Source organism: Mixophyes fleayi, chromosome 9 (genome assembly GCF_038048845.1).
Source record: "Mixophyes fleayi isolate aMixFle1 chromosome 9, aMixFle1.hap1, whole genome shotgun sequence".
NCBI classification, from domain to species: Eukaryota; Metazoa; Chordata; class Amphibia; order Anura; family Limnodynastidae; genus Mixophyes; species Mixophyes fleayi.
Genome location: NC_134410.1, coordinates 126702702 through 126730399, shown reverse-complemented (window position 1 = coordinate 126730399; position 27698 = coordinate 126702702). Strand labels below are relative to the sequence as shown.

At 44.7% G+C, this 27698-nt stretch overlaps 1 protein-coding gene across 1 annotated transcript; it reads left to right on the top strand.

Moving 5' to 3' along the window:
* PHF19 (PHD finger protein 19) lies at positions 1 to 27698 on the top strand. Its single transcript, XM_075185666.1, is given in 16 exon segments — positions 1 to 108; positions 6004 to 6211; positions 7269 to 7350; positions 9497 to 9592; positions 13167 to 13267; positions 14540 to 14560; positions 14562 to 14691; positions 14853 to 14946; positions 17945 to 18013; positions 18562 to 18682; positions 20382 to 20449; positions 20808 to 20981; positions 21839 to 21926; positions 22478 to 22563; positions 22982 to 23077; positions 23621 to 27698. Coding segments are annotated over 15 exon segments (1776 nt in total). The 5' UTR covers positions 1 to 108; positions 6004 to 6019; the 3' UTR covers positions 23979 to 27698.

Here is a 27698-nt window from a genome sequence, read left to right as displayed (position 1 = left end):
TGAAACGTCAATAATTCGCGGGAAAAGCAGCGGAGGAACATGGCGATGTGCGGGGGAGAGAGCCGGGGAGCTGCAGCCTGGAGGCCGGCCTGACCGGGGGGAGAGGAGGTGAGACCCCCAATACTGCTGTCACTGAGCCGGGGGACAGGAGGTGACCCCAGTACCCGGGGGGAGAGGAGGTGAGACCCCCAATACTGCTGTCACTGAGCCGGGGGACAGGAGGTGACCCCAGTACCCGGGGGGAGAGGAGGTGACCCCAATACTGCTGTCACTGAGCCGGGGGAGAGGAGGTGAGACCCCCAATACTGCTGTCACTGAGCCGGGGGACAGGAGGTGACCCCAGTACCCGGGGGGAGAGGAGGTGAGACCCCCAATACTGCTGTCACTGAGCCGGGGGAGAGGAGGTGACCCCAGTACCCTGGGGGAGAGGAGGTGAGACCCCCAATACTGCTGTCACTGAGCCGGGGGACAGGAGGTGACCCCAGTACCCGGGGGGAGAGGAGGTGAGACCCCCAATACTGCTGTCACTGAGCCGGGGGAGAGGAGGTGACCCCAATACTGCTGTCCACTGAGCCGGGGGGAGAGGAGGTGACCCCAGTACCCGGGGGGAGAGGAGGTGAGACCCCCAATACTGCTGTCACTGAGCCGGGGGACAGGAGGTGACCCCAGTACCCGGGGGGAGAGGAGGTGAGACCCCCAATACTGCTGTCACTGAGCCGGGGGACAGGAGGTGACCCCAGTACCCGGGGGGAGAGGAGGTGAGACCCCCAATACTGCTGTCACTGAGCCGGGGGAGAGGAGGTGACCCCAGTACCGGGGGGAGAGGAGGTGAGACCCCCAATACTGCTGTCACTGACCGGGGGGGAGAGGAGGTGACCCCAGTACCCGGGGGGGAGAGGAGGTGACCCAATATTGCTGTCACTGAGCCGGGGGATAGGAGGTGACCCCAGTACTCGGGGGGGGAGGAGGTGAGACCCCCAATACTGCTGTCACTGAGCCGGGGGACAGGAGGTGACCCTAGTACCCGGGGGGAGAGGAGGTGAGACCCCCAATATTGCTGTCACTGAGCCGGGGGGGGGGGAGGAGGTGAGACCCCCAATACTGCTGTCACTGACCGGGGGGAGAGGAGGTGACCCCGGTACCTGGGGATAGAGGAGGTGAGACCCCCAATACTGCTGTCACTGAGCCCCGGACACAGGAGGTGACCCCAGTACCTGGGGGATAGGAGGTGAGACCCCCCGCCCCTAATACTGCCGCTGTCACTCTGCTGATGTCGCTACTTTTCTGCTGGGGCTGTTACCCGGGGGGAAGGTTTATTAGTTACTGGTGTTTTCTATATTGCTGTTGTCACTGGAAGTTTAAGGGGGGGGGGGGGGGGGGGGCTCTATGTTACTCCATCACCCAGAAATTAATGACCTGGGGGCTCTGACTGCGGCAGTCACTTAGGGGTTAATGAGAGGATGCCTCTTTCTGCAGCATACTAGGGGTTAATGCTGGATTGCCCCTGCAGCTGTCACTTAGGGGTTAATGCTGGATTGCCACTGCAGCTGTCACTTAGGGGTTTAATGCTGGATTGCCCCTGCAGCTGTCACTTAGGGGTTAACGAGGAAGCCCTCTTTCTGCAGCATACCAGGGGTTAATGAGCTCAGTCTGTAACTTTTCTGCTACAGTTGTGGCCAAGCAGGGGTTAACAATGGTGGTCTCTGCTCCTGTACTACCCCCGGGGGGGGGGGGGGGGGTTATGAGGGTGGTCTCTGCTACTATTACACCTGCCAATCAGAGATGTTCAGGCTTCTACTGCAGCTGTCACACTGGGGTTAATGAGTCTGGGGTCTCTCATGCCAGCATTTGGGATATTACAGGTGTTTATATTAGTGTTACATTCAGTCTGAGGAGAGATCTGTACATTTATTATAAATAAGGTGTAAAGTCCCCTATACAGAACAGCTGGAACCCACTACCAGAAATATGATATAATGTGTTACTAATGTAATGTATATTGCAAACAGGAGTCCTACAGTTTACCAGAGGGGTGCATACATTGTTGCTAATAATGCATGCCTAACGGTGGCAATTTACTAACAATAAATAAATATATATATATATTACAATGTACACAGGGGGATGTGTCTGCAGTGTGTGTATTTGCCTAGGAGATGGTATACACAGCCTGTACCATATAGGAGACATATAGGGTGTGTATAGTAGTGGTATTAAGTCTGAGTGTCGCATGTATGTATGCATATATGTTTGTATGTATGTATGTATGTGTGTGTGTGTGTGTATATATATATATATATATATATATACACATACTATACACACACACACACCAGGTGTGTGTCAGTATTTGTTGCATACAAATGCTGAGAGATAGCATAAGGTAAGAGATTATAATGCTAATATACCTATTATTATTTTTATTATTATTATTATTATATGTATAATATTGCCTGTTTATCTGTTTTATTATACATTTCTACATCTTCTTTTCCCCTTTTATATCCTTTTGTTAACACACATTCTTTTCCACAATATTCCACAGCTTTGGAGAACCTAGTGACTGGGGGCGTAGGAGAAAGGTTTCCATGTATGTATGTATGTATGTATGTATGTACATAGCGTGTGGTTAGTGACTGTAATCCGTGTAGTATCCCATTCTGCGTGCACTCTGCACAGAGCAGTGAGTCACTGTCTCTACCAGTGATGCTCTCTGTAATGAGACCATGCACTGGGTCTGAGGGAGTCTGAGTTTTTGAACCAGCCAATCGGCGGCCAGCAGCGGAGGCTGCTTGTTTTTTTGGGCTGACCTGTTGGGCACCTACTGTAACGTACTAGAGGAGGTGCCGGAGTGAGTGGGCGCCCCTTGGGCGGAGGAGATCCCACAGAAGGCACAGAGAGGGGAGAAGGGAGGATGCACAGAGGGAACTGACAGTTTGTGGACCAGAGGATGCACTGATCTGAGAACTGCAGTTTGTGGCTCTGTTGTATTTCACTAATAAATATATTCCCTGGATCCCTGCAGAGGACTTGTCTGCAATCTTTGTTAGGCCTGATATATGCAAGTTAAGTAAGGTAGGGAGCAGGTTTTTAAAGATTGCAGTTGCTGATATTTTAATTATTATGAATGCAACACTGAATGACTGGAAACATACCTTAATTGGAAGGGGGGGGGTGCTGTCAGTACGGTGGGCTGTAGGCTACTGACAAACATACTGCAAGAGGTCCCTGTATATGGAAATAAGATGCCTAGAATGGCCATCTGTTTGCCTGACCAGCTATGTAAACCTGGGTCAGTGATATGCACCATTGTAACAACATAGATGCTTCAGCTTCCACTATAAAACTGAATTCTCTGCATCCTGTGCGGTGGGTTAAATAATTGTCCTGGTAACACTGCTTCTACCACACGTCTTTACTGCCTTATTTTTGTGTTTAATACGCTCATGTCAGTGTCTGCCTTTCCTAGCCCTGAGGCCCGCAAGTTAGTGGTTGCCGTTTTAAACCCAGCAGCGCGTCAAAGCCATTTGTGGCCGGTGAGTAATGCTGGAGTCACCTCGTATAATGCCTGTAAGTGGTTGGAGAACGATCCTGTGTATTATCTCTGGTTCTTAGGCAGCTCAAGTGTCTATTCTTCATCTGAAGACTGTGGGATTATTGTCAGTCTGTGGTGAGATATCGGTGCCGTTCCTAAAATAGGCTCCACCGATGACTTGATGGGTAATTACAGACTTATCCCCATGTAACGGGGCTGTGTTATAAAAGGCACCCGGAGAGATAGCAAGAAATTAGAGGCGGTCGTTAATGGTCTGAAAAGACGTTTTGGGGGTATATTTACTAAACTGCGGGTTTGAAAGAGTGGAGATGTTGCCTGTAGCAACCAATCAGGTTCTAGTTATCATTTAGTGAGTGCATTCTAGAATATAATAGCTAGAATCTGATTGGCCGCTGACTGATACATGTTACACTGAATCTTTTAGTGATCTCCTATCAGATATGTTCTATGGGCTGTTTGCGGCTCCGTATAACACACACAAGTGCACGTTTCGGAGGCAAGTTAGCAATTTATGTATAGAATCCTATACATTAAATTTAAAAATAAAAACGCCACATGAGGTAAGAGTTACGAGTCCCCACCATTGACCTAATAATTCTTAAACTTCTATGGACTCAACCATCCGTTCTACCAGCAGCGTAAAGAATTAGCCAAGTCTTAGATGATGGTTAGTTAGAATATTTTCGTTAATTAAGAGCTATTCACTCAGTTATGTTTTTTTTTTTTATTAATATCAGGCAATCGATAACATGATGATATGCAAATATTGACATTCAATTAATTTTCGACTCTGAGGATCGAAAAACAACTTTTTAAATGTAACCCTGAAAAATCTGCTGTTTGTTGCAGATAAAATCAATATTGTTTCAACAAAGTAAAATCAGAAACTGCCCTGACTGCCAAGTTGTATTCCAGTGCATAGGGGGGGAAATATAAGAACTTAGACCGGTCTCAGACTCCAGTAATACATGTCATGTGATATCTCTAGCTAATACGAAGATGGGTTGGAAACTAACTTCGATATAAGATTAATTTCCCACCTGAAATATGGAAAAGAATAATTTGCAAATCATTTTTAGTATCACTTAGGGATGTGAATGTCACCTTTAATGCACCTCAGAGTGTTGACGGCAGCCGGGGTTATTTTTTTGTTTGCTGTAAATATGTTTCGGCCCGTCACACCCCGTCAGCATCACACAAAGGTAATGCAATGTGTTTTCTTCGCTGGGAAGCAGGAAATACAATGATAGCTGGGATTTCCGTTCTAGATTAAACCTTTGTTTCACCTTTATATCCTATGTAGCAGATCAAGATATTATTGAATTAGAAAATGCTAATTTATGTAGAAACCCGGCTATAACGCATATTTTGAATGATTGCGGACCTCCTTCAGGTTTGCCTGTGATGATGGCAGTGTAGTAAGTATATCTGTGTCGCATTGTGTCTATTAGGGGATAGTGAGTCCTGTTTTTCTCTGGTGAAAATGGCACCACTGGATTCCATTGAGTCATTTCTTTCAGTTCACCGTAGCATTTTGCATATTATACTTAATGAAGAAGTTAAACGAGGCATCCTCTGACACAGGAATAGGAAGTGGCTACTGACTCATACAGAAACCAGTGTCAACTGCTGCAAGAAATTCTCATTTCTAGCAAAGCAGGACCTAATTAACTCTATAATGCCACTAAGAAGCCGCCCGTCTTCCCTAAATCTCTGGTGGGCACCCTTCTTCCTGCACATCAAACTAATCGAAGTACCCTCAGTACCCTGAGCTATGTGTAGTATAAAACAAAACATCTATGCCTTCAACAGACGTATCTGGGAAGTGTGCAATAACAGTTTAAGTTGAAAAAGAAATACGTTGGCAAGTTTCCTCTCTCTGATACTATCTCTTTATTTTTGTTAATATTACCCAAACACGCAGTACTCCTTTCCTGTTTATGTGTTCCAGTATCTGTATTATGGTGCAGGCAGTAGAGGCAGCTGTCTTGGACTTATCTTGCAGCCCTGAAAACCTGCTTCTATGTTTATTTGATGTTCATCTGTCTTTTATGTTTACCACGAATATCCTTAATGCAAATAATCATGTGGGTGCTGACACCTTCAATAAGTCTTTTCCTATATTTATTTCTAGTTTCCCTGTAATCCATACGCAAAGGGGTCAGTAGTTTGCTAGTTAAGTTGTATGAGCACGTAGGAGATGCGTGTCATCTAGTCCTCTTCTATCAGAATTAAGAATAGCCTAATAGTGTTGTGCTTGGGGGTAGACGGTGAGACGGCAGCTTTACATAATACTCTGTATGAAATAAGAGATTGCTGTTTTGCTCCTCATACGTGAGGAAGCTCTGATTGGAAGATTTTCTGCCTCTAACTGATTACAATGGTCCATAAAATGACACGAATCCTGGACATGTTATAAAGGAGCCACCTTGTGTTTTATCCGGCAGAGATCCTCCGCTGGCGATGGAGGACAGTAGCTTGGAACCGGCGCCGCGCGATGTCTACGCATCCTGCGGCCACCTGCACCACTCGGAGATGGAGTCCTCTGTAAGGAGCGGGCAGGGATGCACGGAGCTGATGATCAGTCAGGCTGAAGGGCAGTACGTGCTGTGCCGATGGACCGACGGGCTCTATTACCTTGGGAAGATAAAGCGGGTAAGAGCCATCAAACGTTCTAGGCTTCGGTCTGCTTTGCTGTTTATGGATGCAAAATTTGGGCCTAGAGTAACCGGCAAAACGGTGGCGCATGTGTGGCTGGCGGTGGCCTTGTTGCTGGCGTATGACTGCGAAATTCTGATCCAGTTGATTCCGCTGTAGGGTAAGCTTTGTGGGGGTGGGTGGGGCTCAGTGCCGGAGAGGGCGTGGCTTATCACAATGGTAATGTACGGTGGAACAGGTCATCAGTCTGGTTCTGGAGTTACCAGCAATTTATTTAGATGTATTATTGGTAAACTTCCTCTCTCGTTGTGCGCTTGGTTTCAGCTGTACAATTTGCACCAGCTAGAGAGCACAGAACGTGTATGCAAGGAAGATAGACTTTAAAAAAAAAAAAAAAAGCATTGTATCTATAATACAAATTTAAAAGCCTCTTGATTTATGTATTTAATGTAAAAAAAATATATTATTATTTTTCTTTTAAATACATTTTTAATAATGATTATACTGTCTCCATATGACAAGTAATGTTCAGGCAGAGCATACTTACACCCAGATTCATATGGAAAGGTATCGAGATACATTCGGATTTGAATACAGTGGGAAATACGCACAAGTTCCGCGCTCTATTTTTAAAACTCAACTGATGATGATGATGATGATGATGAACTTGCCAGGACGTTGCGTCCGACCGTGAATCGTGGCCCATTTAGATCGGATTGCTTCTTTCATAAACCAAAAAAAACACACCAATGCTGTGACTAGATCGGCCAATCAGGAATCAGCTTTTATAAGCACAGTCCTGCGCCCTCTTGCCACTTTGTCTGTCGATTAATACTTAGTATTGTTATATTGCTGTGTTTGTTCCCAGTTGCGGAGTGAAATAAAATGATCTGTTTGCACAGCGCTGAGCGATATAGTAAATTCTAGTAATGAGAATAAATTGCATCAGGATGATGGAAGCACCTTCTGCCGGTCTCTCTCTGTGATTACATTTACTGCTGTGTGTTTCTTCTGCAGTGTGTTCTCATTAAGCAGAACTTTCTCTGTGTTGTAGGTGAGCAGCTCTAAGCAGAGCTGTCTGGTGACGTTTGAGGACAATTCCAAATACTGGGTCCTTTGGAAAGACATTCAGCATGGTAAGTACATGTGTTCTGACAAATCATGTACAAAAGAGCAAGTAGACCTTTTAGAACCTGTTTCAGACCTATACTAAGGGGTAGATTTACTAAAGCTTCTGAAAAGAAAAAGTGGAGGCGTTGCCCATGTCAGCCAATCAGATCCTAGCTTATTAAGGATGCTCTATGGCTCGCCCCATGTGAACTATTAACCCACGCTTCTTATTGCCAACGATTACCCAGCATGCAAGCAGTTAACTCTGTTACCTTTACGGGCGAGGCTTGCGGCCTTCGACTTTTCAAAGTGTACCAACCGTATGCGCACGTGGCAGGCAGCCATTTTGTTGGGTGAACCAATGTTCATTACAAGGCAGCCTAATAATTTAGTTAGAAAACGGGTGCCTCATGACTGATGGTCACAAAGTGCCTCAGAGATGTCACCGGTGCCTGATGGATTCATAGACTGCAATCTCATGAATACTGGTTCAGCTCTGAAAATGGCCACCGTTTCTCTACAACAGGCGTTCTGAGAGGAAAAGGTTGTAATATTTGTCACTAAATATGATTTTACATTGCCAAATAATGGCGCTGCCACTCACCTGCTTAACATGGGGCTCTGTGACAATATTATCGCATATATATGTAGGTTGGTGTTTTTTTTTTTTGCCAATAAACGTATTAGTTGATAATCAAATAAGTTCTTCTGAGTGAGTGGATTAGGGGCTTGCTTCGACATGTGAGGAAATTGGGGCAATATGTTCCTGTTTATACTATTCAGTAAACCACTGCGGATAATCTATCCACCGCAAGGCTGTGGTAGCGACTTCTTTCCTCATGATGCAGCGAGGCAGACAGGAGCCGAGCGGACACAGGCGGCCTGAGCTGAGAAACAGATGTCGTGTTTTCAGTGGGAAAAACAACCAGGAACTGAAGTGAAAATGAAAAACTTTGCTTTGCAGGCGAGGTAGATTTACTAAAACTTCTTAAAAGCAAAAGTGGAGGTGTTGCCCACAGCAACCAATCAGATTCTAGCTCTCATTTGTCCAGTACCTGGTAGAAGATGATAGCTAGAATCTGATTGGTTGCTGTGGGCAGCACCTCCAAGAAGTTTTAGTACATCTACCCCTCGGACCTGCGGATCATCTCATAACTTATTATTCATCTGAAAAACAATTCTTTCTTTATATTTTGAATTGTCAGCAACTGTGGATCCTCTCCAGTGATTACCAGACCTGGCGAAGGGGGGGGGGGATTGATGGGTACGGTCACGGGTGTCCAGTGAGGTGTAATTATTATCGTCATGTGTAATTACACATTTGTGTTTTTATGAAGCACGCCATACCTAACGGGTACACATGGGGGGGTGGGTGATTACTGATAACATTTAGCACTGTAGTAAGACCCGCACAGAGCACTTCAATACTGACTGGCTTCAATTAGAAGATTAAAGCTCAGCAATTTGTACTAAATTGCAGATAGAAAAGCGTCAGACAGAGAGCGACAAAGTGCTGAATAACCCGTTATAGCGCACACAGCGGCTGTACCGAGGGCTGGACCAGTATCGTACCTCCTATGCATTCATTAGAAACCATCTGTACATTGTGAGGTACATTGTGCCTCGTGCCTCATCGATGTCTGCTGAATCCCACCAATCCACCACAGTGTTACTGCCTCCACCACTAGAGGCAGCACCTGCATGTTAGATGGACCCTCAAAGGAGCATCTGGCATTGCAGTGGAGAGGGGCAAATACATTTGTTATCTCTGCATGTAGCAGCTCTATATTGACACCATCATTTAGAGTTTAGCTGACACCTCCCAACTCTAAATCTGCCTGCGGGGTAGGGGGGGGGGGGTCACACAGTGTATTGTCTTTTAAAATTGAAAGCACAGAAGTTTCTCTGTAATTTGTTATGCATTCTCAGTGGTGGTGAGTGTGAGTGTGACACTGGATCCTCTCTGCTGTAGTGAGTGTGACACTGGATCCTCTCTGCTGTAGTGAGTGTGACACTGGATCCTCTCTGCTGTAGTGAGTGTGACACTGGATCCTCTCTGCTGTAGTGAGTGTGACACTGGATCCTCTCTGCTGTAGTGAGTGTGACACCTGATCATCTCCGCCGCAGTGAGTGTGACACTGCGACAACTAATCTCTTGTTTTGTGCCCACAGCCGGGGTCCCGGGAGAAGTACCGAAGTGTTATATCTGCATGGGAAAGACATCGGTCCACCAGGACGAGATCCTGATCTGCGGGAAGTGCAGTCTGGGTAAGTGGATTTATGTATTTGCCGTCAGGATATTTAGCCTGGTGTGTACATTAGTGTATTTTTTTTATGTGGTTTTAACGCTACATTTGTTCAAAGTTCCCTCTAACAAAGAGACGAGCTCTGGAAATAACAGTTAAAATCTTACTCCCCCGAAGAGCTGATTTCGGAATCTGCTGTTCACTGCAACCCAGAACATTATTTTTCAGTATAATAATTTAAGCATTGAGCGCTAGGACTTCCCGAATGAGAACTTTATCTGGCGGCCTGTCAAACCAAGGTCAGGCTCCATTATGTATAATGTCCTTTAAGTGGTAGAGGTGGAAATGACAAAGTACAAACCAATAAATGAAAGTTGCATGAAGGTGCTCAGCGCCTCTGAGCGTTAGCCAGCGGCTGCGTCCTATTGTGAGCGTCCTTTGCTCCCTCTAGAAGATAGAACGGAAGCCACCTCCTTTGAGTTGTGCGTGCGGTCTGCGGTTCCCTCTCCTCCCTGATCCAGGTCCGCTAGAAGCGAGCGAGTCAGCGGACACTTCTAGAGCACCGGCGGGTCTGCGGACCTCACGTCTGCGCTACATCCCGCCTCCTGCAAAACAAAAAATGGGAACCGGTGGGTATTGGGGTAATAAATTATTAATTTATATGCGCTGGGTTTTTTTTCCCCCGTGGACCTACTGGTCACTGGTCCCAGGAAGCCACTGCGGTACGCAGCATTTGTAGATCTACAAATGCCAGCCCATCCAAGCAGTTTATAGTGGCAAGGGCTTGCTGGGATCAGTAGTGCTACAGGGAGAAAATGCTGAAATAGACCAACAGGGATGTTGGGAGGAGTCCCAGTGCTTTTTTTCTAGAAGGTGGGGGGCCTAGTGCATTGTATTGTTGTGCTCCTTCCCCCCCCCCCCCCCCCCAGAAATTGCCATAACCACCCCAAGCTATGAGCGTTGCTGCTGGTATCACTCATCCATCTCATTATCATTGACTCTTTATGCTGTGGAGTAGTATGTATTTCTTCAGATATGAGCGGCTCAACGTACCAGCATATTATTTCCGTGAAATGCATCTTTGACTGCCCTACCCTAGGGGCTCCCCATATACCCCGTGTACGGGGGTGACGCTGGTCCTTCAAACCCCTCGGACAGAGGTCTGTGGTGCTTAATATGATCGCCGTTTCCGCTCACTCTGGAGACGCGTTTATCAGATTCCTACTAAGTTGGGGCATTAATATCCTGTTCAGGTGTCAGTAGTCGGGTATCGCTGTCTGTGCGGCTGTAGGGGTACATGCAGAGGGGGTGTCCCTAAAATCCTGTGGTTATCCAAAATACCCAGTGACACTTGGAAAAAGTGTCTTCTTCATTGCACAAGTCTCTTACTGATATAATGAGGGTAACGTGAGCGTATCTGACGCGTATCTGTAGTATGTTGTATTATTATAGAACGCTGTGTGATTTTGTCAACGTAGACATTAGCACAATTTCAGCACAGAGCTACACTAACAAGTCTAGATGATTATTATTATTATTATTATTATTATTATTATTATTATTAAAGCAGAAATTATACTATGTGTTACTATTCCCTAGCGCCTTCATTCTTAATATGCAGATAAATTCATTATAGATTATAATTTGCGACCTAAGAAACTTAGAAATAGCGCCCCCTAGCGAGGATTTCAGACCCCAGGGAGGAGGTATTGTGGGTAATTCTCAGATAATGTCTTTCTGCGGTAAGAAGATTGTTATTACTGGGAGAGTTGGGACATTTGCTGGTAGGGATGGATGGAAATCTTCGTTTGGGGAATCCGGTTCCACACAATCAGCTCTTTCCACCGTAAACTATGACTTATATGAGCAGAATTGATGCTTCATCTTTAATGGATACCTTATGTGTCCCGTCTGCCTGACTGCGTCAGGGGCTGCGGAGTGTTGTACGTCAGGGAGAGGGTCATTAACCCTCCGATCACCATGCTGGGTTGTGCAGAAAGCTCGTTGCCTAAACACAGCGGATGAAGATGTTTTGTCAGCTAAAAAAATATTCAGGAGAATGCAGTGTATCAAATTACTAATAACTACTGACGTTAATGAGGCATGAGCTACTTCGCGCCCCGTGCCTCAGTTATTCTCACTAGCTCTTAGTGAGTTTATTAACACGTGCTTGGCCCATGAAACAGCTGCCACCGCTCCAGCGGGTACAGACACACTGGTCTGGTTACTTCCAATCCTTGCTGCATGTCTGCATAAGTTCAGGCAACTAAAAGTCTGGCCGATGAGTCGGGGGCTATCCTTAGACTCTGGCCGGTGAGCCGGGGGGCTATCATTAGAATCTGGCCGGTGAGCCGGGGGCTGTCTGGCCAGTGAGCCGGGGGCTATCCTTAGATTCTGACCGGTGAGCCAGGGGCTGTCCTTAGATTCTGACCGGTGAGCCGGGGGGCTGTCTGGCCGGTGAGCCGGGGGCTTTCCTTAGACTCTGGCCGGTGAGCCGGGGGGCTATCCTTAGACTCTGACCGGTGAGCCGGGGGGCTATCCTTAGACTCTGGCCGGTGAGCCGGGGGGCTATCCTTAGACTCTGGCTTTGTGAGCTGGGGGGCTATCATTAGAATCTGGCCGGTGAGCCGGGGGCTGTCTGGCCAGTGAGCCGGGGGCTATCCTTAGATTCTGACCGGTGAGCCGGGGGCTGTCCTTAGAATCTGGCCAGTGAGCCGGGGGCTGTCTGGCCAGTGAGCTGGGGGCTATCCTTAGAATCTGGCCGGGGAGCCGGGGGCTATCCTTAGAATCTGGCCGGGAGCTGGGGGCTATCCTTAAAATCTGGCCGGGGAGCTGGGGATTGTCTGGCCGGGGAGCTGGGGGCTATCCTTAAAGTTTAGGACCATATTTTTAACCTGTTGTGAAGGACGAAAGAAAGCACTTTACTAATTACCTGACCACTATCCTCATCATCATCACCATATATTTATATAGCGCCACTAATTCCGCAGCGCTGTACAGAGAACTCACTCACATCAGTCCCTGCCCCATTGGAGCTTACAGTCTAAATTCCCTAACACACACACACAGACAGACAGACAGGTAGAGACTAGGGTCAATTTTGATAGCAGCCAATTAACCTACTAATATGTTTTGTGTGTGGGAGGAAACCGGAGCACCCGGAGGAAACCCACGCATAATTAGGCTCCTCTATGTCAGAGGTTTCTGCACCATATCAAGAATCATATTTCTCATGTAGTAATAATTTGGGAATTCTAATTTTCACACTAACTGGTGGTTCTATTAGTAGGAAATGACACTCTGAACTTTCCAGGACTTGTCTGTGAGACATTATATTGATGCTTTCATTTGTCTTTATTTCCTATTTTTTTGTATCGTTTTTAAAGCCGGCAGAATGCACACGATTCGCCCCCTAAACCTCTACGTGTGTAACGTTTGTGCGCGCGCGTCCTTGAATGAGCCTCGCCTGTTTTTCCTTTGTGAATGCTCAACCGTGTTGAACTACAAATCCCATCATCCTTTCCTCCTAGGATCGCCGGGGTTGTAGTCAATGATTGTAGCCGGACACAAGTTGTTCTAACGTGTTTGTGTTTCAGGTTATCATCAGAAGTGTCACATCCCGGTGGTGGAGAGCGGAGAGAACGGGGTCCTGGAGCCTTGGTTCTGCAGACGTTGCATCTTCGTCTTGGCCGTCAGGGTAAGAAGAGCCGACGCTCTAAGGCAGATCTGATACCTACATGAATATTAGGACCATAAACACACAACAGGTTGACAGGAGAGAGATTCTGAGAAAAAAGGCAAACAATGGAACTGTTCTTAATGGTGTGCTCTGCAAGCGGTCTCCCTACCCTCATCGTAAAAACTAGATCAAGTCTTATGACCAGTATCATTTTAAACCTTCCTTAACGTTTCCGTTGGCCAAATCCAAGAAGAAAATAAGATACAAGTGGGAGCGAATCCCTTTAATTGGTACGTGATAGAATGTGCGTCTCTGTTTTATACGACTGTGATCTCGTCCAGTCCAGACGTATAACGTTTGTCGGGTGATTTTATGTTGGGTTATCTGCCAATCCTTGTGCCGGATAAATAAAAGCATTTACTGCCTCACAATGACATAGTGTCTTCCCCGACCAAAGTGGAGGGAATAGAGAAAGTCCCTCTTGTCATGTTCTGCGTTGGAAAATCACCCTGTACAGTAGTAAGTCTAACGCCGGTGCCAGGGAATCTAGACCTCTCCTTTTCAGTTACTATGGTAGAGACGTTATTAATTCATGCTAATATTTGACTAAGGCAGCTGACTGAAAACTGAGTCACTTGTTGACGTTCAGGTCGGTGGAATGGGGGGGGTGGGGAGTAATGACTGAGAATGACCGCTAGGTGGCAGCATGGCACACTCATTCACTGGGGCTGTGCAGAACAGTTTGTATAAACTGCCTACGTTTATCCAACATGGGAGTCGTATTTACATATAATATCCGATCTCAGAACTCTTGTTTCACCCTCATTTTGTGATTAAAAAATATTGAACGTAAAGGTGCTGCGTCAGTTTTAATATTTTAAAGCTTCTTCCACCTTCAGATTACTTGAATTTATTGGTGCTACAAGTTTTACTACATTGCCCGATCTTGCTAGCTTTGCTCCGCATCTTTCAGTCATGTTTGTACATCATCAGGCAGAGCTGTTTATTAAACCTGGCATACGACACAAAGCTGATACATTTGTATCCCATGCAGAAGGCACAGCAAGGGTCATGTGCTATCCCAGGGAAACATTTTGGCTGATGTTATATAGACATGGCTGGAAACCCCCCGCCCCCCAGAAAGAAGCAATGTAATTAGTAAACATTGCAGGAGTCTTATTATTTTCTTGCTGAACAGAGCAGCCGACTGTTGTTAGAAAGTCAGATTGTTAATGGGACGCAGCACTCAGCTGTGGGACGTGACCATGTTGTCCTTTGTCTCCACCGCAGAGAGGTGGCGCCCTGAAGAAGGGGCCCGATCGCTAAGACCCTGCAGGCGGTGAAGATGTTCCTGACGTACAGTCCTGAGGACCTGGATTGGGATTCGCCGCACAGAACCAACCAGCAGCAGTGCTACTGTTACTGCGGAGGACCCGGGGAGTAAGTTATATACACTGATGGCCACGCCCACTGCGCTCTCTGATGTTGCTCTCAGCGGTTGTAGCGCTGATTGTTTGAGGATTAACTTAAATGAATAAGGCTCAGAGTATAATACTCTGTAGTAATACTTTATAAATACTTTATAAATGATCTTTTGCAGTGTGGTACCTAAAGATGATCCATTGTTACCGGTGCCGTCAGTGGTTTCATGAAGCCTGCATCCAGTGCCTGAGCGAGCCCATGATGTTTGGAGACAGGTAGAGTCTACGATTAGGGATCAGGCAGAGCCCAGACATGTAACCACCCCCCCCACGACTTCTCCTGCAGTGTGGAAATGACTCGTTTGTTTATTCAGTGTCTCGGCTGTTAACACTCATCCACGCTGGCTGTTAACAGCCAGTAAATGGTCCAAGCGCTGACGGCTTATTACCTTTGTAAATTGTACTGGAACGCTCTGTTTAAACAACGTGTTTTTCCGTTCTGTAGTGTAAGTGAGCGGAGGACCCTGTAAGAGGAACGTCAGCTGTGCGGTATTACAGGGGGACTTTCTTCAACAAGAAAACACTATACTAACACGTTACCCACTCTGCAAGAACGTATTCATCTGCGCTTATCCAATATACTTTTTTATAAAACTCATTGGCCATTTGTACGTTCTATGGGGCATATTCAATTGTGCCGTTTCCCACTTGGACGCTAACACTACTACCGTTATTACGGTAGTAGTTAGCTGGATTTCAGCTCGCACCTCCCTGAGCCGCGAGCTGAAATCCAACGACAAAACTACCGTAATAAAGGTTTTTCCGCGAGATTTTCAGCGTTTCCGCCGACAATTGAGTATGCCCCAATATTTGTGTTTTGCCAGTTATATAAATGAATCACACGTCGGCTAGTTCCTGCTCCAGACCTCGGCCTCCATGACTTTCGGTTGGCTGCTCTCTATTGGGTCCACCTATCAGAGCCAGCAACTGCTCTCAGGAACGTATCTATACATGTGATTCTCAGGGGGGAATTCAATTGGTCGAGTTACTGCTGAAAGTACGTGACCTGCGCACTATTACAGGTATTACGGTAATAGTTGCATTACTACCGTTAATACGGTAATCTCCAACGCTGGTTTTTGCCGCAAGCAGAAAATCAGGGTTAAAATGTCTATTAACGGTAATAGATTTAGCGCTGCGTTACTTGCAGCAGAATTGAATTCCCCCCTCTGATTGCTATGTACTCGTTAGCCGTTCATACATTGCGCGGCCGTAGTGGAGCTGATTCGTAACCCGTGAAAAAAAATATGTTGCGCATGTTGGCAAGTGATGAGTTACTGTAGTTTGGCCTGTGATCATGCGCCCGTTGTGGAACTACAAATCCCAGCGCGGTCTGAGCGGTTCTTAGAAGACGCAGTGTGTGCGCTGTGTTTGCGCCATGACAACTTGGGAGCTGTGTTTGGAAGGGACCGTGGGTGGGTCTGGCTCTATGTCTGAAGCGATGGCTTTATAACACACTGAGTGCGGTTTCCTCCACTCAATAGCATTCTGTGCATTCTTAGACATTCCTGAGAGAGGGCTTTCACAGCGGGTGGGGCGTTCCAGAGTTAGGAGAGAGAGCGCATTCCCCACATTAACCCTTTCAGGTCGCTGCTAATGATGAAAACACTGCGGCTGGTTGCAGATGCTTCTTTAACCCACGTTCCATGAGATCAATCGCAAGCGTAACGTAAACACTAGAGATCTGGTCTGCGGCCCATCTGTCGGGATTTCTGCAGCCTGAATTTCTCTGGTCGTGACTTATTCTCTCCAGCAGATGGTGCTGCTAACTGGTCCTACGCCACAATCACCGATCCTGCCTCCCGTGTGGTTGGGGGACGCAGATAGCGGGATTCAGCCCTGTTACACCCAAGTTGGCATAACGGCTGGCACTAACTCGTCTTCATATAAATGATTTACATCAGTAGTTTCTAGCAGAGTGCTTACAGGAGCAGCGGTAGGGCCCAATCACCCTGTACAGATCCAACTATCTGCCCGCTGATCGACGTTTAGGGCCTCAGTCAGAATCGGACACGTTTTGTGCTCTTACCGTACGTGTAAAATTACTGTCGCGAAAAAATAGCTCGCTGGTGTGAGCCGCGTGTATCTCAAGATGCGTCCAGCTGTAATCAGGGCGGCGTTTCTGCATCTGGAATGCGTTGAGGCCACAAATACGAATTCTGACACCCACCACAGAGTAGAAATACGGCCCCACAGTGTTGGTGCTACGTGCGAAGGTTGCGTTACCATGTCTGTACACAATACAATGTAATGACGTGTTGTATACATATTTTTTCTTGCTGCAGTCCTAATAGAAATGACAAATGGGCAATTAAAATAGACGTCCGCAAGTTGAAATAACGCTAATGAATGACGTACTATCAGTTGGAGGGGTCAGTACGCAAACAGCCAATCAGAATTGGCTAGATAGCGCTGCTAGTATCATCGTTAGTAGTGGATCTGAAAGGATCATTAGGTTGCATCTTGCAAGGGACCCTACCGCAATTCACTCTATATATCAGGGTACAGCACATATATTAGCGGGTACCTCCCTTCGGAGTTGCGCCATAGAAAGGAGAGATGCGACACAGCGCCTCTACATGACAGCCTTAGATCCGCCATGTCTGATCTCTTCCGCTGCCCGAGGACCTAGCGGCACGGAGCGTGATTAGAGGAGGGCCTGGCTGTACGCAGCCAGCGTTGTGCGAGTAGATTGTCCTTCCGTTGGCGTCACCATTGTAGCTGCTAATATATACAGTGTGCCGCTGCTTCTACTGAATTTTAAATTATATTTTTCTGAATGGAAACTTTATTTGCGTTATGCTTTAATATAACTCATCTCATCCTTTGAAATAATCTCCTTTTGGATTAATAACTTGCATTGTGTTTCCATCCAGCTAAATGTTTTACCCCTCTTCCAGTCTTACTTACTGTTTGAATTGCTGGTGCTTTCCCTGTCCATATCGGGCATTTATATTTCCTAATAATATTTATGTGCTCTTCTGTTTTCCTTGACCATATAGATTTCTGGTTATATTATAAATGACTTATTATCACCATGTAATGAAATTGTCTCGCCCAGCAGTAGATCACTATCTGAACTCTGGTTATTGTTGAACTACGGCTGTCGTCGCCCCGATTTGGTGACCCTCTAGGGATAACCGGGGTGTCGTTTAATGACTGTTGAAGTGTCTTTTATTTATTTTTTTATTTTATTTTTATTCATTTTTTGCAGGTTTTTTATATTTTTCTGCTCCGTTTGCAACCAGGGGGCGGAATTCATCAAGCGGCTGCCGCTGAGATGGTAAGATTTACCTGTTATAGCCCCTCCCTTCGCGCCGGACCAGTAACATTTAGTAATGCGCACGGGCTGCTGATTTACACCCAAATTTCCTGGTACTTTTATAATTTGTAAATAGAGATAAAAAGAGAAACATTTTAAAATATCAAGATTTCTCTATCGTCTAAAATTATTTTCCTAGTCTGCTGTGGTTCAATATTATAGAAATGTTGGTACTCCCACTGGAGTCTGTACAATGTTAGTATCGACCAAAGACCACTGCCTGCAGCTCACCCGTAATAGGGAGGTTAGTTATTTGCTTGAAATATTTTGCTAGCTTTTGGAGTATTGAAAATGTTTGGAGTGTTTCTTCTTTTTTTTGCATTCTTTGGATAAAATGATTATGAGCAGAAAATACTCCATTAATAATAATAGTTGGATAGAATACTTTAAATACAGAACGCAAATATTGTGAAATTGGGATGTGGTTTTCTATTAGAGGTTTCACGGTCTGTGGCGGTTAACGCAGCCTCTGACTGGCGCCCGCGCTCTGTGTTTTGTGTGATTGACAGGGTGGATACCGTGCACCTGGCCCTGTACAACCTGGGGGTCCTCAGCAAGAAGAAGTACTTTGATTTCGAGGAGATCCTGACTTTTGTGAATGATAACTGGGACCATTTGCAGCTCGGGAAGGTACGTGGTTGGTGGCCAACGGTCGAGGGTGGTCGTATAATTACACGGACGTAGGACAGAGACCATTACTAGAGATGAGATTTGCAAATCGGTTCGTGGAAAAAATGAACCATTTGCCCAAATAATAGCGGCTCTCACTACGGTTGTAAGAAGCCGAAAACATTGCAGGGATTTCCATGAGAAAATCTGTTTGCACAAGAAATATAAGCAATCTATCACTGGGGACCTTTGCTGTGTCTTTACCTTTGTGAGAGGGTAATGGAACAATTTGGAATACCAGGGGGTAAATGTATCAAGCTGCGAGTTTCTGGTGGGTTTGAAAAGTGGAGATGTTGCCGATAGCAACCAATCAGATTCTAGTTATCATTTATTTAGTACATTCTACAAAATGATAACTAGAATCTGATTGGTTGCTATCGGCAACATCTCCACTTTTCAAACCCGCCAGAAATATTCAACTTGATACATTTACCCCAAGAGTCTGCAATATCACAGCAGAAATTTCGGAAGCCCCCCTCCTCTTTCATAAGTTTATATCGCTGCCCTTGCTGTTAGCTGAGTCAGAGATCACTGAGAACACTGAAGGTCAGGATCTGTCCATAATGCTTCAATGGAAGTTTAGGAAAGAAATACGGACGCTCGTTATCCAGGAAAAACTGTCAGGAATAAGCAGCAATCCGGCTTTCCTATTCATGTAACGGGGAAAGAGAAGCACAGTGTGGAAAATGAGGCTTGGCTGCCCCTTTGTGGTCAAAGTCTGAATTGCTGATCCTCTTAATCCACACATAAAATTGCTCCGATGTCTTTAAAGTGGATCTGGCACCTACACATAGTGGATGCGATTATTTTGTGGGCTGACCCGGTATGCAGCCTGTCAAGTGCTAGAAACCAGTGACATCACTGAGGCACTGCCTGATTAATATTCATGAGGTGCTGGTTCCTAAGAAATTGATAGGCTGCATGCTCGTTCCTCAACAACATGGCTGCCTCCTCAGTGTGAAGGTTTATGTTAAGACGTAGCCTTAGGCACAGGTTGCTAATCCAACACGGCTTGTAGCGTCATGGCGGCTTGAAAGCAATGGGTTAACTAATTATGCTTTACAACATCAAATAAGCTTTGTTTAGCTAAGTGAGTGCTGTGTTGGAATTAGAGTATGTGAATTAATGGGCACCAGATTAATCATATTCTACAGTAATATAGTAGTGAAAATAATTTAGCGGCACAGAAATAATTTGACATTCTGGTCAATATTAAAGCAGCAATCCCATGAAAATTATGTGTGCTTTTTAACATAAATCATTGTGGCAGACATTTAAGAAGAATCTTAGTATTTATAATTTTTTCCCCCTTGGTTTGTTGCTTCAGGCTGCTATTAATGACTTATAAATCTGTATAGTGTCATGTGACTACCATGGCAACAACAGTCGCATGGCAGATGATGTCTTGAGCAGCAAGGCTTTGAAATGCTGCTAATCTGCGCTATGCACTGAAAAATCACCCCACCACCGCCTTCACATGACATGCTGTGAGCCTTTGTTTTCTTTCTGAGAATCCTGAGAATTTTGAATAAAAAGTTGTTGCAACATTGCCATCTTAACTGCCATGTATTAAAAGCAGCTACTGCTTTCTCCCAGTGTTGATGTCTGAATTCAACATTTGATAATGGTGCTTTCTGACTTGTCATTTATTTCATTTTAGCTGTCGGTCACCCCAGTTGAAGACCGAGGTCAGCACCTTCTGGAAGCTTTAAACAGCTATAAGAGCAGGTGAGACATTTTCCTTTCTTCTGTGGTCAAAGTTTCCTTCTGGGTCTGGTTGAAAGCATCCAATAATTATTTTTCTATAGGAGTTTCAGCCACTGTGTTAGGGTGTTTAGCAGATAGCCTGGCTCGCCAAGACTACTGTTTGTTTTTTGTTAGAATATTGGCGACAAGTGCAGATCTTTTTGGACATTTTATTTTTGATTTAACCAAATTGACCATGCGTGTGCTACCCTCCCTCAACAGTTGTTCTGAATAAAAATTCACTTTGAAGTGCTTTGTGCCCCTACATTATATAATCTGCTCATCCGGTTATATCGCCCCCATTTTGAGCCTCCTCTACCGAATTATCTCTTCTCTTCAGGTTTCTTTGTGGCAAAGAGATAAAAAGAAAAAAGTGCATCTTCCGACTGAGAATCCGAGTTCCTCCCAGTCCCCCCGGCAAACTCCTGCCAGACAAACTGCTGGGGCAGACGGAGAACAGGTCTGGTGGAGACATAAAGAAGAGGGGACGAAGCAAATATTCTCACAAAAATAGGTAACATTACGTCCCTGACCAATTATTAACCATACATATTCAGGCTCAGATTTACATTTTTTTTTTACCTTCTAAGCCAGTTTTTCTGTGTCCTCCCTCCCCCCACCTCCCATATAATGTGTGTATATAAAAGAATAAATGTATTTTGCCAGCAATTAAAACAGACACAAATATTTCAGGCTGGCTGCATAGAAAATGTGATAACATGGGGTCTGCCGCCACCCTGGAAATTCTTTTGCCCTAAGTGGCTTTTCCAGAAATCCAGGGCTGCTGGCGTGAAAAAAAAAGACAATTGCCACTGATTTCTATTATGACGCAATTGTACTAATTCAGAGTATATACAGCACAGACATCGTCCTGTCAACAGAAGTTCAACGTAGCCGTGGATACAGATATACCAACACTACATTTTGTGTATATATGTATGTTTGTTTTTAGCTCAATAAAGTTTGGCTATTCTGTATTTAAAGCCATAGAGCTAGATTTATGTTAAGCAGAAAGTATCGTTTTATTGCATATTTTACAGAGCAGACTGGAATTATATATTGTACTTTTATCTATTTTTATATTTAAATGCCCACCAAACCTATATGCAAGTTGCATGATGCAAAAGATCCACTATTAATATTCCCAGATATACCTATATAAGGAATTAAGCAGAACTTTAGGCAAAACCTTTGATCACAGAGAGAGTATTTGTCCTGGTTACTTCACTCTTGCCGGCAACAACTCAGCGACACAACTACAGAACACAATCATAACCGCAGATGTTGCAGATTTATATTTTAGATGTTGTATAATTCAGCTAATGAATCTCTTATTTTACACAAGCATTGAGTGCACCGTCTTTGTTGCAGCCTACTTCCTCGTGATTGTCCGCGACAAACGAGTAGAGGAATCCGCAGGAAACAGTCCAGGTTCCTTCTGGAGGACGCGATTCCAAGTGTGAGCGACTATTTATTATTTTCTAGTATGGGATAAATTATATAGTTCTAGAATTCAGTCCGAATCTGTTCCCAGCACGATGGGGGGGGCTAATATATCTGGTGGGAGTAAGGAGTTCCGTTGTCATGGAAACGGCTTCCCTGGCCTATAGCAGTATTATATCCGTTCTCCTGATGACTCCCACTCATTTAGACAACATCGTAATGCAAGTGTTCAATTTTATAAAAGGCTTCTAGACATTAAAAAAATAAATGGTTATCGGTCAGAATTTGGTATTTGCTCCTCTTTACGAATGAAACATTTACAGTATGTATACATGACTCTTATCGGTGATGATAAATTTCCCAGACTCTGTAGAGCCGGGAACTGCAAGGTTTGGGGCTATAACTGCTGGTTCGTTCCTGCATCCGTAATGCAACAGCAGCCGGCATGACCTATAGAGCAGAAAATGTGATTTATTCACCGATCACAGTATCCCGTTCCATCTCTATGACTGTATAATGGGATGCTGGAAGTGCCACGCGTTTCTCACTCTCCGATTTACGTTGCAGAGCGATTTTACGTCGGCGTGGAGCACAAACCACCACCTGGCGAGTATCTTTGATTTTACCCTGGATGAGATACAAAGTCTGAAAAGGTATAAAAAAAAAAAGTATCGTACAGATGTTATTTATGGATGTTTCTATATGATACGGCACTTCTGTCATTTATATGGATATTAGATATTGTGAACCATACACAAATATACAGATATATATTAGCAGTCTATATAAAGGCACAAGTGGTCTTATACGGAAATCAGAGGTGACTTTTAGTATCTAATAATATACAGTAGATGCATTACTCCTTTTATAATACACAAGTTCCACTAATGAAGTGATGATGTCAGAACTCACTTATTATACAGATATTATTTAGAGGAAGTTTATAGAGCTATTAAGATCACATATTGGAAGTTTTGTATCTAATTGGTGGAGGGTTACTTAAGAATGTACATTGTAAGTGTAACTTGCAATACGTTTGTTACTGCTTTGTAATAGTTATATTTCTTTTAGTGCAAGTTCTGGACAGAATTTCACCTCTGACCTGGATTCGAATGACGCGGCCAGTACGTCCGGCTCCGCCTCCACTAGTCTGTCGTACGAGTTGCGGTAAGCATGCGGCACTGAGCGGAATTCAGCGTTCATCTTGATCTTGGACCCATTATGCTGCCATATTCAGCCAGCTCCTTGTCAGGCAGAATTGCGGCACGTACGGTCACCATTAGGGGGTATGTGTTTTATTCCATCCAGGCCGGGTTGCGACCCCTGCACTATAAGCGCGTAACGGCTGAGGATAAATCGTATCGTTCCTGCAACAGTTTGTGCGCTGGGGGGGGCAGCGTTCGTCGGAATTTTATTTTTTTCCGAAAATTGCTTTCCACACAATTAGACGGACCGGGCCCATTATTTAGAAATGGCAGCGTAAAATATGAGCAATATATTTTATGGGTTGAATAATGCATAAAACATCAGCGGAAAGATCACTTTTACTTGTGATAACATGTTTTTACTACTGTGGTGTCCGTACAGACGTCTGTTTAATGCGCACTTGTGTGTTGGCGACATGTGCGATTTAAACCACCGTTTATTTTACGTTGCCTATGATAAATTGAAAAATCTGTAATAAAACATATATTTTTTTGCTGCTTACAGAGGGAACGTAGGAAGCAGGAAGAGAAAGGCGACCTCAAAAATGTACACGTCCTTCGACTCGAAGCGACGGGCGCTGGATCACTCGGACAGACAGAGCGGCTGCATTGCTGAATCCATGGAGTACACCAGAGCCTCCGACTTAACAGACAACGGCATAGACTGCCACACCATAACCCTAACCGAAAGCATCAGCGAGGACGACCGGTCCCTGCCGCACCTCAAGACCTCCATCACCAATTACTTCGGAGCTGCGGGGAGGATGGCATGTGGAGAGAAGTACCAAGTGCTGGCGCGCAGAATCACCCCGGAGGGCAAAGTTCAGTACCTGGTGGAGTGGGACGGGACCACTCCGTATTGACCCCGATAAATAACTAGAGATATATATTGTGTATGTTAGTAAATAACCAAAGGAAGGTTCTCAGAGGGCGTGTAACGTCCCCCGCTGAGGACCCTGGGGAGGTTGTATTGTAGGTAATGAGAGGCTCGGCGAGTTGCGTTGGGGGCTTCTCATTAACTATTGCTGCAAATATGAAGAAAGCACTTAAACAGGGTACAAATACCGATTGGCCTTTTTCGGAATTTAATACTGACGTATTTTTAGTGACATTTTGTTTTTAATACACTCAAACAGTGAACTGAGCAGACTTTAGAACCAAAGACCTCACTCCACCTCTTGTAAATTCCTCCCTGGGTGCAAGACGCGTTTCACAGGAGAGGTTGATAAGCAATATGGAAAAGTGGCAGGAAACCAAGACAGGATTAATTGACTAGTGAACGTAAAATTGAAATGATTTTTATTTACATCCTGCCACGTGGCTGGATAGAGCCGCAGATGGAGCTGGCAGCTTTCATTGTTGGCGACCCAGAAGTGAGTGGACAATGAAGACTGGCAACTGTGAGTGGACCCTGCACATTTTCAGAAGGGGGTATGTAAATAAATATCATTTTAATTTAGGTTCACTTGTCCTTTAAGGTAAGACCCATTCCATCAAGTGGCGCACGCACAACGGCACTTAATAGGTTCTGCCCGACCATAAGCGTTAGCCCAGCTCAGCGCGTTTCCATGCTGAAGACGTTGCTTAAACTTAGTGCAAGTTCCAGTACTGTTGCGTTCCGAATACCAAACACCCCTTTAGAAGGGAAATCCTCCGTTTACAGTGGGTCAGTCGCCATAATTAGAGATATAATAGTTTTAAGAAATGATACGTTGTTCTAGCTGCTTGTTCTGGGTATTTCGTTTTATAATACTCCCTCCTACTCTTGGATGACACCTTCCCCAATGCCACTTGGCGGTTTATGCAAATGAGAGAGAGAAAAATTATTTTAACAGTTTAAAAAGAAACTTAACGGTGGACTGAACCTAAACTACATTTTTATTATTTGAGGCTCACTCTACAAGAGCTGAGGGCCTTATCTTTACTGCTTATCAGGGATTCTAAAGACTGGAATTAGGTGCCTCATTGTCGGTAGCATTTTAACAAGACAATAACACTGAAATAATAAAAAGGATTAGAGAGCGTTTAGGGACAGGCTGTATAATGTATCACTTCACATGCTGAGCAGAAAACCGTTTTGCAGCGATGAGTCCCAACAGGGGAGGAAACAGTCTGGCTGTAGGTGTGAATTCTGTCACCTGTCATGCTCTGATTCCCAAAGGGTACGACGTTAATTGAAAGGAATCGTGTTTCCTAGAAGTCCGTTCTGTGGAGTTTGTTTGGTGGAACGTAGGGATAACGTAGGGACCATTTATGAAAACTGTTTTATTGGTAACTGAAGAAAATGAAGCAACAACCCCATCAGACGTTGGCGTTCGTTCTTGAACCTGTACTAGAAAAAAAGTGCAGCTAGAATCTGATTGGCTGTTAAGACCGACGCCTTGTTCTACACGGTTTTCTTTAGAACAGTTTTCATCCACAACCTCCTTTAGAAATCACTGATGATCTAATGCTAAAGAAGCAACTAACAGATGATAATTAGAGATAAAGAGTTATATAATAACGCATTGCAACCCACGGTAGCCATTGATTATACATGTTTGCAATCATCTACAGCACTCTGGCGCAGCACAAAAATGTGCGTCTCTTTCTGCGCTCTTACGCCCCCATTTTTTGTCTTTTCCCTACCACATTACGATGGAATGTGAGCTCTCTGAGAGCCAATACCCGCGCACCACTTGTTCAGCCAAGGTGCCAGTTCTGTAGGTCTGTGCCCCCACTGTAGCACAACTTTAATGAACGCCATTGATTGTCCCGCATCGGGGATTTCACTTTTAACGACCTTGCCCACTGCTGCACAAGAGCACTTCAGTGTGTAACCGCTTCCTATTGCCATTCCAGCTTTATACCTGCCCTGGACTAGGTTATATATGAGGCCTTATACCCCAGTCGTCATTCAGTGTTATGGGAAACTTCTGGCTGTTTTTTCTGCACTGAACCAAATGCACAATTGTCTGACTAGAAACACCTACAGCTGTCCCACCCACCATGCAGTCTCCTCTGCAAAAATAATTCTTATATGAGGTTAGATCGACCTGTAGCCAATCGGACATTAAAGCAGGGTTAGACCGATCTGCAGCTAATTGGACATTAAAACATCCACTAGTTTAGATCGATCTGTAGCCAATCAGACATTAGTTAGATCGACCGGCAGTCAATCAGAATAATAGAACACTCGATACACAGAATTTGAATGTTTCTTTCACATAACCTTCCTGTACCAGTTTGAAAGGTTCTCTCGCTACTATGTACTATTGGAGGACCCCGCTCCTTCTACTACTTACATTCCAGTCTGTTGCTTGTTCTAACCCTGTCTGTGTCACACAGACATTCAAGAGCTGGCTCTTACCCAATGCACCTTAAAAAGCCACCTACAATAATATCCGCAACAGAACTAGATGTTAAATCCTCTTCCGTAGGAAACCAGCGTCATCCATCCAACACAGTCATTTGGTTCTGTGCAGAATCCCATCAACAAATGGTGGTAAATAATTAATTGGGGTTTTTATTTTTTCATTTGAAGCTGTGTCCTTTTTTTTTTGACCTAATGCCGTTTTCTATTTTATTTTGGTCTCTCCAGATAGAGCGATGGCGGACATCGTAGATTATTTCAGGGCCCTCACGCATTGCCCATAGTCATGTAGTATGTCCGCGGTGTGACTTTATAGTATATTTACAAAGCAGGGAAGGGTAGGGGGGTTTTATGAGGGTCTGGGCTGAGTACACAGTTTGCTGGTTTAATTAGAAATCGCCAGATGGGCATAACTGACAGGACAGAGGGTTTGGGGGTATTTGGGTGTGAAAAAAAAAGGGGCCGCTGAGAGGTATGAGCTATAAAAACCACAGGTAACTTTATTGCTGCTCAGTTAATCCACTGTTCTACCTGTAGGTGGCGCCGTTTTCCTCTTCCTGTTGCAGACACCGAGGTCTAAGCAGGATTTTAGCTGTGGACACTTTTTTTTACAATTCTTATATTTTTAAAAGGAATGAAATAACTCCTTATCTATGTGATCTAGATGCGAACTCACTCCTTAAAGCACTTATTTTTTTTTAACCTGGGGCTCTCTCGTCATGAGGACACCTCACGTGTTTGCTGACATAGTATATATATGAGCTGCTTATTATCAAATATATACTGCTTTTTATAGGTTTGCCGGAAATGGTTCATGTAAAATTGAATGTACTTTAATAATGTAAAGCTAATGTAAGTATATAACTGACATAAAATGTTTCTAACTATATTTCGTTGCCAGAAATGCCTTTTACAAACGACAGCAGGTGCCTTGGGTAGAGCGTTGGGCAATTCATTTGGATGCATTGTTACTGTATGGACTAATGAGCGCCACCATTTTGTTGTAGACCACTGTCTCTCGTGTGGGGATGGAGGAGATTCGAGGGGGGGGGCCTGCTTCATAAATAAAATCTTACGTTAACTCCAGGCCCTGAGCTTGGTATAAAGATGATTAGGAAGGTTTATAAATTTTATGTGCATTCATTTTATATTATTTAGGTGTTACATATAAATTGTGCCTAAACTGATACTAAAAACAAATATATGTGATAATCAAGACTGCACAGCGGTA